The sequence below is a fragment of the Poromitra crassiceps genome, assembly GCF_964638095.1.
Source record: "Poromitra crassiceps genome assembly, chromosome: 5".
NCBI classification, from domain to species: domain Eukaryota; kingdom Metazoa; phylum Chordata; class Actinopteri; order Beryciformes; family Melamphaidae; genus Poromitra; species Poromitra crassiceps.
Genome location: NC_139642.1, coordinates 39289398 through 39308966, shown reverse-complemented (window position 1 = coordinate 39308966; position 19569 = coordinate 39289398). Strand labels below are relative to the sequence as shown.

General features: G+C 43.3%; 1 protein-coding gene across 2 annotated transcripts in view; it reads right to left on the bottom strand.

Annotated features, from left to right (window-relative positions):
* The window catches only part of frya (furry homolog a), a 74670-nt gene extending 73906 nt beyond the window's left edge, over positions 1–764 (bottom strand). For both annotated transcript variants that reach the window (XR_014552737.1, XM_083637554.1), the window contains exon 1: positions 505–764. Coding sequence is in view for 1 of the 2 variants with exons in the window: in XM_083637554.1 (XP_083493680.1) it covers positions 505–727 (223 nt within the window). In the remaining variant the exon portion in view is untranslated. The remainder of the gene's footprint in view (positions 1–504) is intronic.
* Positions 765–19569: the final 18805 nt, after the last annotated feature.

Sequence of the window (19569 nt, the reverse complement as noted above, 5' to 3'; positions counted from 1 at the left end):
TGCGAGGCATGTCTGTCCAGCTCAGCCATCCTTATGGTATCAGCTCAAACTTGTCTCTCTCTCTCTCTCGCTCTCTCTCTCTCTGTCTCTCTCTGGCCCTGGCGCCTCTCGTCTTTCTCCCTCTTTCAATCTCTTCTATCCCAAATCGCTTGGTTATGGTTATTAATAATCAGTTTTCTCCTTTTTTCCCCCTCTGAGGACACAAGGAGAGAAGTTGTTTTGGAAAGTGGAGCCAGTGACAAAGTCAAAAATCGAAACCTGCCAATTAAAAGCCCTCTTATCACACTCATTATGTGATGGACCCTCCCACTATCTGAGTCCATTATTATTAACAAGCCACCAGATTCATAGCTTTGTCAAATACAACTGTGAGGTGAGGCATTTCACACAGTGACGACAGGATACGTAGTAGCTGAAATGTGTCCAATATCATCAGTCTGCCGGTACTCAAGTCTACACAAACATAATTTTAAACTCTCATTAGAGGTTAGAAGCAGTACCTACATTCAAGAATGGTTGGCCTCTTCTTCTGGCGCATCTTTTTAAACTTCCCTCTGAAGTCCCGGGGTGGGAACAGATCCAGAGGTAAGCTGGCAATGCGCCCCAGCAGGACAACCTCATCCAGTCCCTCAGAGCACTCCGTCTCACTCTCAGCCTTGTCTCTCCCAGCGCTCTCTTCTAAAGACATGTCGGATGGCAGGGAGCCCACTGCTGCAACTTCAATCATTCTTCCAAAGCAGTCATTTGAAGCTGTCTCAGGAAGGGGGGAGACTTTTTTTTCCAGCATATAATGTTTAATTTTTCCTCTTCCTTTTTCCTGCTCACAAGCCCGGTTTCTTTCCTCTCTCTCGGTCAAGCAGCGAAGCGTCTCCTGTGTGCCGGAGATGCCAGCTCCGCTCTGTTCATGTGTTTTAACCCCTGCACTTGTCGGGGCAGTTCAGCAAGTTACAGTAACATTCATGAATTGGGCAGGTGTTGGATTACTACACGGCCCCTCCTCTTTTCTGCAAAAAGGGCGAGAGGCAGAGAAGAGAGGGGCAAAGCAGTAAGAGAGAGAGAGAGGGAGAGAGGGAGGGGAGGGAGAGAGAGCAAGAGAGAGAGAGGCAGCAGGAACAAATGTTGCTCTGACAGCTACAACGTTACCGCCTACTGTATGCCCACAAGGTATTCCTGAATAAATATCCTCTATTTGTCGAGTATACATGGAAGACGTGTTACGCTCCTGGCTGTTTTCATTGCCTTATGAGATGCACATTCACTTCTTCAATGATCAGGTTGTAAAACAAAAACTGTATTTCAAAGTTACACAACTAGTCCTCATATGTTGTGATGTTTGGATAGAAAACTATACATCCTCCTCCACATGCAGAAAACTAAAGTCCATACTACTTCCACGGCACATTCACAGCACTCTCCTGCATGTCCAGTCCTAGTCTTCTCATTGCGTTACTTCCTGACGTTAATAAGGGCTGGTGTCATTGAGGAAATTAGAGAAAAGTGTGAGAACATCAATTGCAGCAAAAGTTACTCAGAAGAAAAGCCAAAGAGACGTTCACACGGATTGCAGCTCATGCTCTACTATTCAATCAATCTTTTTCAGCCCCTGGAGTGAGAGCACGAACCTACTGGACACACCTACCACATGAACCAGTTTTTCCTAAGTCTGACCTACATCAGCAATACAAACACCCTGTGTGTGAAGGCGTTTTCTGTTTTAGAAAGAAACCACAGTTAGAACATGGAACAACTGGCCCATTACTGTTCTTGTTCTCCAGCTGCTGATTTGTTTTCAGTGGCCTTACTGTTACGGCGTAGAGAAATGCGGCCCCCAATTAAAATGGCAAACGTCACACCTAAACATTATGCAGTACCATACGTCAACCAGAATACCTGCACAGCAGCGCCCCACGGCAACACGTTTTAACAATCTAACGAGTTCAGCTGTCATCACATTCTCATCCACCTGTCAGAGAAAATGGTAGCCTAAAGAAAACTTTCACTGGAACGCTTGTAGAGCAACACCTGAGAAATATGTCCAACACCACACACACACACGCACGCACGCACGCACGCACGCACGCACGCACGCGCGCGCACACACACACACACACACACACACACACACACACACACACACACACACACACACACTACACACTACACACAGTACAATCATCTTCTCTCTGCCACTCCTAATTATTGAGTCTGTATTACAAATTACAATGACCTTTCAGCATGCTCCTCCTGACCTAGTTAAAAGCTTCCCTCAGAACAGGGAGGATCGTGTTGTCATACTACATAAAGCCAGGCAGAACAAACAAAGTAGAGAGAATTGCTGCACAACATCTAATGGCATGCGTTCTGTTTTGGGTCCAAGGATTTGCACTGTGAGTCCGCAGATCTATGAACGAAGGAACTAATGAATGAAGGAACGAATAAATAAATGAATAAATAAATAAATAAATAAATAAATAATCCAGTAACACACATGATGGGCTTAAAAAGGAAGCCAGTTAACATCACCTCTGCCTACTCCTACTGTACTCCATTTACTGTATTCAAGTTTTCAAGTTTCTTTATTTGAGCTTTTAACTTTCAATCTTTTAGTCTAATTTTAAACACTTTTCTCTGTCCATAAGGAAATGAGCTTATACCATCTCAAAGGCATCTTGTCATATACAGTGTGTAAATTCCTCCCCATATCCATGCATATCTTTTCAAGTAAACACAACACTAAAAGTCCTAAGGCAAACTAAACAATGACAACCCTTAATTTGTTTTGTAAGATATACATGCAAACTATTTTACACACAGAGACAACTAGATGTACTGCAATGTAGAGTTAAACATCAATAACAAAACAGAAGAGCAAACGATGCTGTGGTAATAGTGCTCCCTCTACTGTACTGTTTAGGAAAACACACACTGAAGGATAATTGCATAACTCCCCAGTTAAATACTGCAGTCAAGTATAGTTTCATCACATTACAGATTTGACTTTTGGCTGTGTTTTGTCTCAATTTGACAGAGAGATGTTGAAATACCTGCAAATACTGACTGAATTCCTGCTGGCCTACACTGAAACCAGGTCTGCAGTTTACCGTGCGAACACAGTTATTGCTTGCCTTGCTGGATGAATGTGTGAGCTGAACCTCACCAAAACAGACTGTTCATTGAAACCATAAAACAGATCATGAGGGGATGCAAATTATGTCTCTGATACAGAAGCTTTTCCTGGATTTTAATTTGGCTGCAGTCCTGTCATCATTCAACAGCCCTAGTGGCACTGGGTTAATATTTTACCAATAATGTGTGGCCAGGTCTACTGACATGCAGACAACTGCAGTTATACACACAGAATTACATAATACAAACACAGAATTATCCAATATAGAATTTAGCGATTTGACAGTTTGTCTACTTACATTACTATGGAATACAAATTATAGCCATCGATCGATCGATTGATCTATCTAGTATCTATCTATCTATCTATCTATCTATCTATCTATCTATCTATCTATCTATCTATCTATCTATCTATCTATCTATCTCTATCTATCTATCTATCTATCTATCTCTATCTATCTATCTATCTATCTATCTATCTATCTATCTCTATCTATCTATCTATCTATCTACGGTATCTATCTATCATCATCAGGTCGAGTGGGTTCCTCGGGCAAATCTATCTATCTATCTAGCTAGCTATCCACCTTATTTTTGTGAGGCTCCCGCTGTAAAATAATTCTGGGAGCAATATCCGGTCTAGAACGTGAGCAGCTGTGTTTACGCTGGCTTGACGCTGCCTGGATAGGACTGTGCACTGCAGCCCATGACTGCAGCGCATGCCCCGTGCCTCCTCGCATCGCATTTCCTTGTCGAACTCCGACGTTAAAAGTTTGCTCGTCACAAAATAACACTCGTTTTGGGAATGTAGCCTAATGATGTTATCTATCACAACCGCTAACCTGTTGCTCGTTGAACAAGTCGGCATTTATCAGCTCAGCTGCACCATTTACAGACGGGTACATTAGACGGGCTGTGTTGTGTCAAGCTAGACGTAACGGGGGAAGAGGACAGCAGAAGGAAGCAGCACCCATGGTGCATCATGGCCGCCAAAAATAAGGTGGATAAAAGGGAAGTGGGCTCTGTTTAAATTTTTGTCCCACTGATGATGTCACAATGTCTATGACATCAGTGACATTATTGACCCATCTTATGACATCACTGATGATGTCATAGGCACTGGTGATGTCATATGAATTGTGACATCATCAGTGATGTCATAGGCATTGTGACATCATCAGTGACAGTGATGTCATCAGTGATGCGAAGTTGGGCAAATGTGCGGCGAGCTGCGTGCGGCGAGCCCGCGCAGTGGGCGAACCTATGGGTTTCGGCCCCGAAGTTCCTACTTCATCTACCCAATTGTGAATTGTTTGTACTGTATTAACAGGATTTTGCACATTCTAATTTGACAAAGATTTTCTGTCCGTGGCGTCTATCTGTGTCAGAATGTGGAGCAGAGCGGAGCGGGGCAGCGTGGACGGAGAAACAGAGCTGGAGTCAGCAGGCCGGAGAAACCAATACCCTGAGGCTGTTGTTACCATGGTGAGAACTATTTGGATTTGTACCAGCAGAGCAGAGCATGTTGAATAATTGATAGATATCAAGCTGTAATGTTAGTACATGTTAGTAAGTTAACTCCAGCTATGCTAATTGATTCCTGAATAGAAACACACGTGCAACAACTATAGGATACTGCTGATGGTGGATGCAGACAACAAGAAAAGTAATGTCTCTGCGTGTGAATCTCCCAGTGCATTTCTATCACTTCCCCCCTCTCTCAGGACGTTCAGAGAAGTAATACACTACTACTGTACTGTACTGTACTGTACTGTACTGTACTGTACAGAGTGCTGTTAAACATTTACAATCCCCCCCTGCATGCAAAGTGGAAGGACTTTCCATGATGACTGACTATCCAACACCACATGGGATCAAGGGTGTTCCTTCACCCTTCCCCCTTACATCCCAGACATGCCACAACCTCCTGAACCCACATTTCATTCAGCATCCATCTCCACATTTGATTTTTTTTAAACCTTTATTTAACCAGGTGAGTCCCCCGAAGGAGCCCCCTGGCCAAGAAAGCAGCAATACCGTTTCCACACAGCAAACTATTAAAAGCACATAAACACAGACACATACAGCTCACTGAATCAATATGCCTCAAGGACAAACAGGAGGACTCAACAGACAAGCAATAATCAATAAAAAGCACATACAGTAGCAGCTCATAAATTCATATGCCTGAAGTGAGACGGAGGAAAAACGGGACTAGCTACGGGAGCAATTACAAACCCCAATTGAATTTGCTTCTAGACCCTTCACCAAGTATTTGAAGCCTCTAATCGGAATCAGCTTATCTGATATGGTGATTTTGGGCTCTCGAGATTCACAATTCTGCTGTGTGAACTGAGAACAAACAACATTTTATTTAGAAACTCAGACAAAATGAAGTATGGTTGGAATATTATGTTAAAATTTCAGTTTAGTTTGACATCACACCAAACATTACCATTCGGTTCAATATGATGAACATTAGGTTAAATTAAGTTATCTTTTATTTATCCCCATGGGGGAATTCATCCTCTGCATTTGACCCATCCTCTACTAGGAACCTTCCTGGAACTAGGAGCAGTGGGCAGCCGCAGTGCAGAGCCCAGGGACCAACTCCAGTTCTTTTTGCCATTGCCTTGGTCAGGGGCACTGACAGGAGTATTAACCCTAACATACATGTCTTTCGGTGGTGGGAGGAAACCGGAGCACCTGGAGGAAACCCACACAAGCACGGGGAGAACATGCAAACATCACACAGAAAGGGCCTGGGACGGGACGGGGTTCGAACTCGGGACCTTCTTGCTGTGAGGCAACAGTGCTAACCGCTGAGACACCGTGCCATCCAATTAATCCATTAATTTGATTATTTAATGATGATTTCGCTTATGTGAGCCATATGGTTATATATCGATATAGGTAAAAAATACTTGTGATTATTGTGATATTGATTTCAACCATATCATCCAGCCGTACTAAAAAGCTTCACACTGCATTGGAAGCCTTATGTATAGCGGTAAGTCCACCATGTGACAGGTAAGAGAAAACCAAACAAAAAGCCATCATCTAGACTCAGTAATTATTCATCAGGTGGCCTCTCCTCCACACTGTTCTGTGAGTATAGGCTTAACACACAATAGGACCATTCACTGGCTGCAAACTGCACCTGTTCCCTCCACTACCTGCCTATTATCTACCTGGCGTGGGAGGGGCTTCATATAGCGAGACACTCGCACCCACTGTGGCCGTGGAAAACAGGAGACCTGCGAGGTGAACAAACACCATGCATATCCAGTTACAGTGAGGTGATTATGTTCTTATGCATTCTGCATCAACATGGTCAACATCTCATTGTCTCCTTTTAAGATAATAATAAAAAAAAGTCACCTATCGATGGCTCTTGATGGATATTTGAGATATACAAGGCATGACACGTACAATAACATACAGTAAGTCAACGGTCATAGTTTCTGCTCAGCTGATGGCCCAGGGCTTTATCTAAATAACTTAGAAGGAATTATGAATATCAAAAAGGAAAGACATGCTTAGTTCAGTTGTTCCATCTACCATTTTATCCACAGGCACAAGACACACACGCGGGCACGCACACACACACAAACACAGATGGCTGGAAGTCTGTAGAAGTGCACTATTCCGCTAAAAATGCCTGGGTGATCCTGGGCTGCGCTCTTCCTGGAGGTGCTTCAGTTTGAACCTGCCTTCAAAAACTAATTTCTAGTAATTTTTCCTGGTATGATATATTATATTTCTAAATGACCACAAAAGACTCTAAATGTGGGGAAAAAAAAAAAAAAAAAAGGCTACACGTGAAAATCTAAATTCTTGTATTGCAAACATTTTCAGTAGTATTACTGATAAGTGAAGACAGTTGAGTAGGCTATCATTACTTTTACTGTATGGAAGCTAATATAGCATGCATTATAACAATTTCCCTTTAAGGACAAGTACTAAGGGTGAACTGAAATGCTGATAATGGTGCACTGCAAACTGAATTTGTAGTTGAGTAATAGTGGAATGAAAAAGTTGGGAACCCCTACATGTTTTTCCATCTGGAGGTCATACTTTGAGAATCCCTTGGTACAGAGGCGTATAAGCAAAACTGACAAACTGACAACACAGGTTGGAGCTTGAAGGATAATCTTTGCACTATGACCCTGTAGTGAAACCACAAGAGACACAACTGTTCATATTTGGGATGGATGAAATACATTCAGTAAAATGCAGGGTCCAAGTTAAGGCCAGAACATTACATTTTGTGTGGGCAATTTAGACCATGGGACACAAGGGAGAGTAAACTTAATACTAACTTGAATCAATTTGTTTTTTTGTTTTCCTGTTATTTAAATTGCGTTTCCCACCGTTTTTATAGGCTATATTTATGGTATTTATCATGCAGAAGAGCAGGACGAGACTGCCACATTTTCATTGTGGCTTTTCACCACAATGACTGCTTTATCTAACCTAGATGGTCTTTGTACATTTATTTGCGACCCATGACTTTGTCAGCTAACCTCTTTTGCACAAAATAGCGCCCCCTACAGGCAGTTAAATCCGCGGATTACTGCACTATCATCCAACCAAGTACACCAGTGACTGGTGGCAATAGGCCTACCTACGGCTGTTGCGTTCAACATCATCTAAGATTAACTTCGCTGCAGCTTTCAATGTCACAAATGGACTTCGCATCTATTTGCTTTAGGGCGAAATAGAAAAAAAGAAATGTCATTTCCCCCTTAAAAAACATTTGAAAAAGGGATGGCCACAAGTGTTGCATGAAGTTCGCTCTACTAAACTTAAGATAAGATTGATGTAGCTACACGCATTTTCAACGCATTTCAAGGACACAATTTCAAGGACCAAACTTGAAACTTCAAATCGTGGCGTCGTTAACTGTAGGCTACAGAAAAGCCACACAACATACAGGGGGAAAACGGATTTTATTTGTTTATTTTTATTTGTTTTACTAGTGGCAGAAAATGTAAACAAGCTATCTGTTAACGCGCAGGTAGTTGAACTCCTGGAAAAGCTGAGTGTAGTGTGGGTGTCTGGGTGTCTAAATATAGCCTACCTTCGACTGTCTGCAGCAGCGGGACGTTTATTTTGGTTCCTCCATCTCGTCTTGTGAATGGCGTCCAAGTTGCTGCTGCCTCACTGGTCCCTCAGAGCTGAGCTCATTGCTCCACTTGTTCACATGCACTTTTGGCACTTGGTCTGTCCATGAACCGAGAGACAAACTCCACCCCCAGCAACCACACGACGCCTGATGCCTTCTTGAATAATGAAAAGCATGCAAAGCGTTGCCTTTCTTCACTCTGCCTGATGACCTGGCTGTGGGCCATGGCATGCCACCCCTTTTGAGAAAGAAAGAAAAACAAATATTGTTGTTGTGATACATTTGAGAAGGATGCTATACAAATATCACATACAATACAATACAAACAACCTATAGGCGAGAATGTTACCACCGTAAATAGTTATATACTGGTAAAATACCTTGGTCACTATACAGTTTAAACTATCGAGACAGATGCAGACAGTAAAAATCCCTAAAGAAACAGCATTTTAAAGGACTAGTATGATGATTGTTCATTAGGAATAAGTGTGTGCAATTAGAAGAAGACAGTTTGTCCACTACCAGCCAAACTTCTGAATTATCTATGTTGTTGGGACTAGCCTACTTGTATTGAATATGACAGGGCATAAATTTAGACTTTTTGGGAGCTAGGATATTTGTAGGTTTATGGCCTTCTCAAGATTTCATCAATCAAGTTCGAACATCCAGAGTCCCGGTCATCAGCCAACACCTAACCTGACCCTGGGTCTCAGTTCATGTTCAGTCGGCTGCCCTGCTCCTAAACAAGCCACTGTTGGGTCAATGTTGATGGCAGACCTGAAGCTACCATTGGCGGAACAGCTCCTGGGGCGCATTGCAGAACAACTCGTTAGGCGTGACATTCCTCAGTCTCCCCCTGCCCCTGCGGAGACTGTCAGCTTAGCCCAAGCAAAGCAAGCTTCCAGTGCAGCCCTGCCTCCTGCTTCCACCCCCCCTCTACACACGCGCTCAGCATGTCGAAGGATGGTACAGAGGCCGTTGCTGGCCCTTCTTACGTAGCCCCAAATATAGTCAATCCTGTCATCATACCGTGGTACATGGGGGGGCCATGGCTCCCTACGTTTGAGGGGAGGGTTGGAGAGAAGGTTGGGGAATGGCGGGCTAAAATAGAAATGTTTTATAGGGCTCAGGGCCTCCAAATGGAACGGCTGCGTTCCGATCTGCTAGCAGTTCCCCTTCGTAGTGGACTGCACAGGGTGTCCAGCCATGTTACTATGGCTGGACACCCTGTGCAGTCCACTTCGATGGGAACTACTAGCTGATTGGAACGCAGCCAAATTTGAGTTGACAGTATTTTGATTGCCCTTGGATGTCTGCTTCTTCTTCTGTGGTGTTTTATGGCATCCTTTATGTTGCATTACCGCCTCCTTCTGGATTTATCCATCCAGTTTCCCTACAGGTCCTACCAGGTTTGCACCTCTCTCCCTCCACCAAGGATGTCAACAGTGATGAGTGATGATGCCCCCCACTGATGATGTCATTCATTGATGGTTCCACTGATGATGTCATAATGTAAAGTGATGTCATGTTCAGGAGCTATAAGAGTGGGTTCTGCCAGTCTTCCGTGCTCGATCGTAAATTCAGTTTTTGGTCAACTTCTGCAACAGCCTTCAGTCTTTGTTTATGCGTCTGTTGCTACAGCAGCTCCAATTTAAGTGTTCCAAACTCTTCAAGTGTCTGCACGTGAATGAATCCACTCGACCCCAGCCTAACAATATCATGCAATTGCAAACTATCCAGCATGCTATTTATGGTAAACACAGAAATAGAGTATAGGAGCGGGGTTTTCAAAGTGGGAGGCAGGCCTCCTCAGGGGGGTTCCAAGCAGTTTCAGGGGAGGCTCAGTGAATGGAAGTGAAAAAATATTACAGTTATTACAATAGGTATCAGAAGGCGATCACATAGAATGAATAAAAAATACCTTCAAACACCTTTTTCTATGTATTTGGTATAGTCTGAAGCATTTCAAACAGCAATATCAGGCTATTTTGGCACAATTGTTGAGTGCCTATAGGGGATCAAATCACATAATCATGATCCCATAGGCATCCAGCAATTGAGCGAGGGGGGTGCCTTTTTCCAAGTTTTGTCTGGGGGGAGGCCCACAGTATCAGACTTTGGAAACCCCTGGAGTATAGCGTATACTACTGTATAGTGTGCACTGTGCAGCTTGAGTGGGGTCTGCCACTTTGAACTCAAATTAATTTAATCAGTGTGAGTGTGAGGATCCAGCAGATGGCATCAGAGAACATGATGAAGAATAAACGGTAATACCTGGCTGGAAATATCTTCCACAAAACGGTGGTGAAGCACAGCAGCACTGACATGCAGTTGATTGAGTGGATTTTGTGTGTGTGTAATATACAAGTGTGGGACATCTTCAACTCAAGTACACATCGATAGAATGATGGATGACACAATAAAGCTAAAAAAAAAAAGCTTATTTCCACTGTGATCTTTGAAAATTAATATGTTTGACTAGTGTAGAAAGGATGATTATCAAGACCACCAAGAAAACATGACTACACACACACACACACACACACACACACACACACACACACACACTCACACACACACACACACACACACACACACACACACACACACACACACACACACACACACACACACACACACACACACACAAACACACACACACACACACAAACACACACACACACACACACACACACACACACACACACACACACACACACACACACACACACACACACACACACAGGGTTTGGCATTTTCTCAACAATCATTACCATTCAGACTGAGTACCTCACCCATGTAACTAATAGAGGTGGCTGTAGTTAAGACCCCACACCTGGATTGATTTTGGAATCCTTAAAGTGGCTGAACCCAAAAGCACTGTAGATGCAGCTATTGATGGGAGCAGATACCCTGACTGGGGTCGACACAGAGTTCAATGGCTGGCCATCAAACTCTCAGAGACTCCGACATACCATTTTATCTCTCAGGGAGGCCGCAGTACTGATTCAATAGCATCCCCAAGAGCTCCAGCTCTAGAGCTTAAAGCAAGAAATTTGCTTTGTGAACTGTATGCACGCGCACACGCATGTGTGCGCACACATATAACTCAATGGCACACACACACGCACACGCACGCACGCACACACGCGCACGCGCGCGCACACACACACACACACACACACACACACAAACACACACACACACACACACACACACACACACACACACACACACACACACACCATGACTTGTCACGGTGACAGCAGAGCCATACAGTTATGGGCACCAGGTGCAGAGAAAGATAAATATAAAAACATAGGATTTGAAACAATTGAAATCAGCAGGAAATAAACATTTGTGTGTGTGGAAATATATATGACCGGATGCTGCCAGATGGTTTGTTTCACAGAAGTTAGAACCATCTGGGAACTCGATCTTGGAAAAACTGGTTAAAAGGCACTTTCAAAAAATACTTGGCAGGTGATTGGATGAACCATCTGTCTATCACCCTTGTATCACGGGCTAACTTCAACCACTTAGGACCACCTCCTCCTTCCTCGGACGCTGATTGGTTCGCACCACTGGTGGAGTCGAGTAAACGCATGTCTGGCAGCATGGCAAGATGGATTTCTGGCGTGATTTTGATCTCGTTCTCGCGAGTCAGCTGCCTCGCAATTTAGCTGATCTAGGCTGCACTAATAAAAAAATAAAAAAAACAATCTTAAAGCGCCCCTCCAACCCATTTAACGGCTGTTTAATGGTTAATGTTTCTTTCTCAAACACTCCTGCTAATAGCCACACGTCATCTGATTCTGTACTACGCTATTCACATAAGCTACCGATCCTGGATCATTATTGGACGTGTAAACAATGTCACCATCTAATTTTTGGTGTCCGCCTGGCATGGGTGTATGTTTCGTGTAAACACTGGTGGGGACACGCTATAGAGAGACAAAGTCACGCCCACTTCCGGGTTAGGTATATTCCGTAAAATGCTTATAAAAATAGTTGTACTTGGTCAAACCAAGCGATTCAGCTATAGCCTATTTAGAATCAGGAGAGATAATATAATGTATAAAATAAAATGGTGGATGAAATTCCTTGGTTCGTATGCCTAACCCAGAAGTGGGCGTGGCTTTGGCTCTCTATTGAGCAGGGGTCTTACTCCAATACATTTTGAGCGCCCAACACTTCATTTCCTGCATTCTAGTGGTTTGCTTTTATGCACCATGTTAGCCTGGTACCAATTTGGGCCTTTTCTGCATAAATTTATGGTGGAAATGTCTTTATTTATGTGAAGGAAAAGAAAATTCAGGCACCAGACGGCAATTCAAAATATCTAATGAAGTATAATGCAGTAAGGCTCTCAGGCATTCTATCTTTATTGCTTTCAAATATTTATTCTCCTGTAGATCAACTTTTCCCATTAAATATGATCCCTCCTGAGTCAACACTATACTCATGATATTATTCTGTCCTCTTTTGTTTGCTCTTTAAATGTGCAAGTGAATTAACTTTCAAACTTTCCTTAATAGCCAAATTATTCGGGCGCTGTGTTGATCTCATCTACTATCGTGTTAATTTGGCATCGTTGTCTACAGTCTAGGGCAGGGCTTTTCAAAGTCTGAGGCTGTGGGCCTCCCCTCAGACAAAGCTTTAGGACGAAGCCCCCCCCTTCCCCTGCTAAATGGATGCCTATGTGATCATGATTATGGTATTTGATCCCAACAATTGAGACAATAGCTTCAGACTATTAAAAAAAAGGTCTGTCTAAAGTCAGTTATTTGTTTCTGACTTTGGAAAAGTGGGAAAACAGTGAAATTCCCCAATATCTCTGAACTATTTCTTTAACCAGATCACACATACTATTCTATGTGATCTCCTTTTGACAACTATGTAATAAGTAATGTAATAATAATTAAATAGACTATTTGTTTTCACTTGCATAGCATTTCATTTGTTTCTTGCCTGAAATTGTTTGGAGCCACTTTGAAAACCTCTGGTCTATGGGTTTAACACAATCCAAATATGTCTACTGCAATCTAGGTGAAATGTACACTTGGTTTGTTTGGACTGCATTAGTATTTAGCAGCATGACCATGACTTAGCAGTGAAGACTGCAGCCCTACCTGAAACATAGCTCTGCCCGCAGCCTCTCTGCGCTGACCCATGCCGCTCCATGTGAGCTGCTCTCTGCTCGGCCGACGCCATTGGCCAGCTCGTGCTGTAGGAGGACCTCGATAGGTCCACAGACGTACAGACATGTAAACATCCAGTGCACTTCAGTTCAAGGAGAAAAGTGTCATCAATCAATCCATCTCTCCATCAAGAGTCCATATGGCAAACGATCCATCATCAGAATCAGAATCAGCTTTATTGGCCAGGTATGTACACATACAAGGAATTTGACTCTGGTTAGCGTTGCTCTCAAAATACTCACACACAGAAAGAGGTATAATATGCACAAGCTAAAACAAACAAGGCATGGGTACACAGAATTTTGCATTAACTACTATATAGACAATAAGTGTGGTGTAATGTAAATTATCTATAGATAATGATAGATGTGTGTACACACGCATTCATGTGTGTACTTAAACACATGAAAGAATGTAGAGTAGTAAATTGGCCAAGTACAATTGGGGAGAAAATGGGGGGGGGGGGGATGTACAGTAGCTATACAGTATGTATAAATAAGCCACACAGGATCATAAATAAAGGCTTATAGGCACCGTTATTTACCATTCAACGTGAACGAGGCTTTGAGTCAGATATTGCAGTTATTTCCTCCGTACATCAAATCTTGTGTCTGTGTGTGCACAGTGATATCATAGTAAGCGTCCTCTGAGTCTCTCACTCATCTGCTGCATGTCCCGTTTCTCGGGGGAATGATGATTGACAGCTCCTAGGGCTGCCCTCTCAGCCAGGTCCGAACTAATCACAGCCCAAACTTCCCTAACACGCGCGGCACTTAGCAAATCCCTCAAATGGGTGAGTTTGAGTGACATTTACTCTGCCCACTGGTGCTCCTGAAAGCCAAGTGATGTGTCCGTCACACTAGTAAAAAGGTTTTCTAATCTCAGATTGCACAAAAATGCCTTGATGTTCATGTTGAAAACATCTATTATTTAACAACATGTCATATGAATTCATAATATGTTAATACATTTCAATTAATGAAATTCAAATTAAAATATCCCACGCTGTCAAATCACATGCTGACATTTTTTTGACTGTCTTTGGACAGCTGCTGCACAGGTAATGCTGGATTAGTTTGTCTGCTGCTATTTTAGCCATCTAGTAAGCTTTTATGGGCAGGCAACATTAGTTATCAAACTTTCCAGTAGGCCTAATTTAATAACCATGGGAATCCTGACAATAGTAAGCTATATCAACTCTTTTATCTTTCTCTCTCTCTGCCTCAATGACTGGTACCTTCATGAGACAAATGCACATGTTCTAAATATTGAGGAGGACGTATGCCCTGCAGAAAATGCAATATAAAAGAAGTGCAGCTGTAAGGATGTGAATGATTGTCACAGCGCACTGATGCACACGCAGGTACTCTTCAGCTCGGATGAAAGTCTTGCAAACCAATTAAAAAGAGATTCCCAATGCTGGTTTTGAGAGCCGTGACCCAAACACCACACGCGGAAAAAATCACATTAGCCACATCCTCTTCAAAGGCGGAAATAGCATGCGGGGTGTGAGAGTGATAATAATGGCCAGACATTTTCTGCTAGAAAGGGACATTTCTGCAGCTGAAGCCTATCGCTGCTAATCCTCATAAACTTCATATGGGGAGATTTCTTATCGCTGTAATATGACACAACCACTGAGCACTTTTGGGGCCCGTTTGCCGCCCCAAAGCACAAGTCCCAACTAGTAAGGACAACCCCAGATTTCTGCTTTGGCCTCTATTCACAGTTATTCGAGGGAGCCAAGCCCAGACCTTTGAAACGCAGCACAATGAATAGATCAGTTTCCTGGCTGCAGAGGAAGAAGGCAGTGAAGCAGCAGGTCAGACTGGATCAATGGCTCTTTGACTGCATGGATCGCTCTGTGTTACACGATTCAACAAACAATATTGATGTGTCCACGGCTGAGGTGTGCAGCTCCTGCGAGCTCTGCTAAGTGTTTGAACAAGGACACGCCGTTTGTTGTTACGGCTCCACACTCTGCTGTAATGGCTGTGTGCTTCTGTAATGGATGGCTGTGTCAGGTTATTGTGAAGTCGAGGAATATAAGCTGCATCTGACCAAGACTTAGAGACTTAGGGAGCTTTTAGTAAAAACATAAACAAAATTACATTTACAGTTCATCTAATATAGATGAAATACCTTCTGTGTTTACACCTCATAATTGAATTCACATTCAAAATACCAAGAGGAAGGAACCAAAGCACTGTGTCACTGACTGTTCAGATATTTAAAGACCCCGAAAGTCATGTTTCACGATGTGTATAAAATACTCTACTTTGAATAGTAATTTGTGTCTGATGGTTTTTCCCACAGAAAAGGTTAAATTATCTTGTTAAAATCCTTAAAATGAGTTCCCCTCCTTCTCCCTCATTTAAAAATCCAAAGCAACCAATCAGGGTTATCTAGAACATAACTAGCCAATCACAGCATACAACACAGGCTTTCAACACATTCTCACTCGTGACAAAGTGATGACAAGGGTTACTGACCGATCTGCAGTATATGACGAGTTAGGAGTGAAAATGTGTTGGGGCTTTAACTGCTGAATACTGGACAGGGATTGGCTCCAAGATTCGTGATGTCACGAATCATGCTTGTTGAAAATGGTCTTTTCAGTGAGCTCTGAGGAACTTTCCACTTTCAGCAGACAATTTTGGAAACAGCCTTCTAGTTTCAAACTCTGCACAGACATCATTCTGCACAGTGAAGCTCAGACATCTAACTGTAGGAACACAGATTTTTGACTTTTAACTTTTTTTTTATTAGCTAACTTAAAGGCTACTTGGAGGGTCTGAGATTTATGTCTGCATGGTTTGACTCTAATAAACAGCTGGTTGATGCGACTAATGGTTTTCAGACAGATGGAAAGTGTATTAGATCCCTTACAATTTGCATACAGGAACAGGGGAGGTGTAAAGATGCCACCTTACACTCACTGTGTTTTTATATGGTATCTTGATGGGCCAAATACTCAAGCAAGGCTCTCAATCAATGATTTTTCTTCTCTTTAAAGACCCACTTGGCAACTTCACGTATCGGCGGCGCCATGGCAGCAAGAGGTGTTTGAAAATTTGAACTGCAAATAAGCAGCATTCATGTCAATAAATTGCACACAGCACACTCATGTTTGCTAACCCGACTGGTGATCGCTTTCTGCCAGCTGATAGAAAAGGGACGAGAGAGGCAAAAGATCTGGTGAGTCCAGCTCTCTCTCAGTCTCTGGCCAGAGCACTCCCTTGCTGCTGTTGCAACACATTCTCATTCCGAAGGCATCAAATACCGCCACTTTGTCATGCACCTTGTGCGTCAGATGTGTACACGCAGTCACGCACAGTACCCATGTGCATACCCTTCATGCACCTGGTTGAGGTTTCAGGTTAGGCAAAGCTCAAGTGACACCTTGGGGTTGGGGTGAGGCACGGGGGGTGAGGGGGGTTGGTATGGGCACTGGTAGTTTCTTGGTTGGGGTTAGGGTTTGGATATGGTGGGACCTGCAGGGGAAGGCCCTGGAGCCACCGAGGGCTCCATGGCCTTCTTGAACGATGATCCCGCATGAGGGTAGGCTACCAGGCTAGCATGAGGGATCTTTTCAGTAGGATAGAAGTGTTTTTTATGGCAAGTTCGTAACTTGAAGTGCATTGGCACTGTTGGAAAAAGGCTGTTTTGTGCTAACAGCGGTGCCATCTGAAGAGGTGTCATACTGTCTAGTCTTCCCGAGGTAGACTAAATACATTACTTTCATGTCTGTAAACCTATGATGACTCTGCCCTGTTGGAGTGTAAGGTCACTTGTCTGAGGGCGCAAAGATTGTACGAAGCAGTCAGAATTGTCTCTTCCATCTTGGATTCTCATAAGTAGTTTGAAGCTTTGCCTCTTAACCGCTGTTTTAATGCGCCAAAAATGAAATCTATTAAATCTAATGACTTCTATATCTCATTGTCAACCGGATTCATTTGCGGTATCTGCAATTATTGCATCCGATGATTTGTTCCCCCTTGATGTTTCTGTTGTTGCTATGATGGCTCTAATTCTTAATGACTGTTTCCCATGTGGGACAATAAAAAATATAAATTATACGAGTGAATATGAGGATCTAACACAAGGTTATAGACAGGAATGCGCAGATAGGGATATGAAAGCTGGAAAGCGGGTAGAACATCTGCATGTGAATAGCTTCAGTCTCAGTGCCAGGACCCTATGGGACAGCAGAGGTGAGTGCTGTGTATCATTTGGAGCTGAGTGATGCTCCACTTCATCATCTGCTCTCTGTCTGCTTTCAATCCATCTTCCACCTGCTAATCTCCCCCTTGAGCTACAGCAGGTTAGACCTGGCACAGAGGCACGCAGGACGGCTGCTTGTTTATCTTTGACTTTCATCAACAATCTGCTCTCCTGGAAATATAACACACTACAAGACGACACTGCTTCAAGTTATGATGCTGCTGTAAAGAGTACTGCTCAAAATTGCAATAACAAAAAAGGCCCACATGGGCTTATCAATTTGACTTTGGATGGAGGTTATTGGGCATGGAATAACTCCCAATGATGGAGATATGATCTGTAATGTAGCTAGCCACAGAGGCTGAGGATGCAGCTGGGCGATCAAATCTGCCTCGTTGCAAGTTTCCTACGTCTCAAGATCATGTGAGACTGACGGTGGAATTTTCCCTTCAAAGACATTAAAAAGACAAGGACAGCACTCAAAATTGACTTTTTTATTGCCACATGACGGACGTTTCGGGCAAGTCGCCCTTCTTCAGTATGTGTATTGGCAATTTCTCTTCAAAGACATTAACAGTCAAAAGAAGTTATGCATCAGCCTTCTGATAATAGAGGGAATCTCTTTTTAAGATGACTTTTTCAGGCATTTTCCCCTTTATTGGATAGGAAAGTATCACTCAAAGAAATCAGTATACCCAAAAAACAGACTTTAACTATTTCAATTACATGTCGTTTTTGCATGCATTTCAATTACATAAGTTCAATGTAAAATGTCCTAAAGTGTCTTAAAGTCTACTCGATTAGTTTATATTCAGTTTATAGTAACTGTATTTACATAATTATTTGAACAAATAAACTTTTGATTTGATATATATTTCAGTTACATACCAGGGCCGCAAATCCTTTTTTATAGTTAGACAGGAAAGGTAGAGGGGATGACATGTGGCAAAGGGCTACGAACTGGACATAACATGCACACCTGCTGCTCCCCAGGAGAAGCAGAAAAGGCCGATAGGTCAATAGGAGAACATGAGCTAATAACTTTATAGGCACAAAGGACGTGTTGGGTCTCAATGTCATTGTCGCCGCCCTCCAGGGCGAAGTGCGCACGTGAGGGATGGACCGAGAGCACGTAAATCTCACTAACTCTCTTAGCTGAAGCTAAGGCCAGCAGCAACACTGTCTTGAGGGACAGATGTTTTAAGCTTGCAGTCTCTAATGGTTCAAAGGGGGGACCCTCCAGAACCACAGCCAAGTCCCATGGAGGCACCAGAGGTCTGGAGACGGGGACAAGCTTACTCGCTCCCCTCATAAGTGTTCTATCTCCGAAACCCAAGTGGCAAGCTGATAATGCTGCCAGGTACACCTTGACAGTGTTGAAGGCTTTGTCTTGGTCCATGAGATTCTGTAGGAAGTCCAAAATGGCTTCCACTCTTAACTTGTAATTCCTCATACATAGCCACCATCTAGCCCCATACTGTATAAGGACCTAGTGGAGGAGGGTGCCCCGGCAGTCTGGATGGTGGTAATCACTCTCTGTGAGAGCCCCATGTCCAAGAGGGGCACCACTCAGTGCCAGATGTTCTGGGTGTGGGTGGAACACCATGACAGCAGGTTCCTGCACAGGGGGAGTTGCAAAGTCTGGCCTTGCAGCATCCGATAAATCTCCACCAGCCAGTACATTACTGGCCAGTGTGGAGCTTTCAGAATTAGCGTGTGACCGTGTTCCCTGACTCTGGCTAGAGTGGGGGGAATCAGGGATAGGGGGGAAGGCATAGAGCAGCTCGTGCAGACAGGTGTTTGTCTAGGCCTAGGGGAGCGTCCTTGACGCGTAAGGAGAAGAACAGAGCGAGGACAGTGAGTGTTCTCCCATGACGCGAACATGTC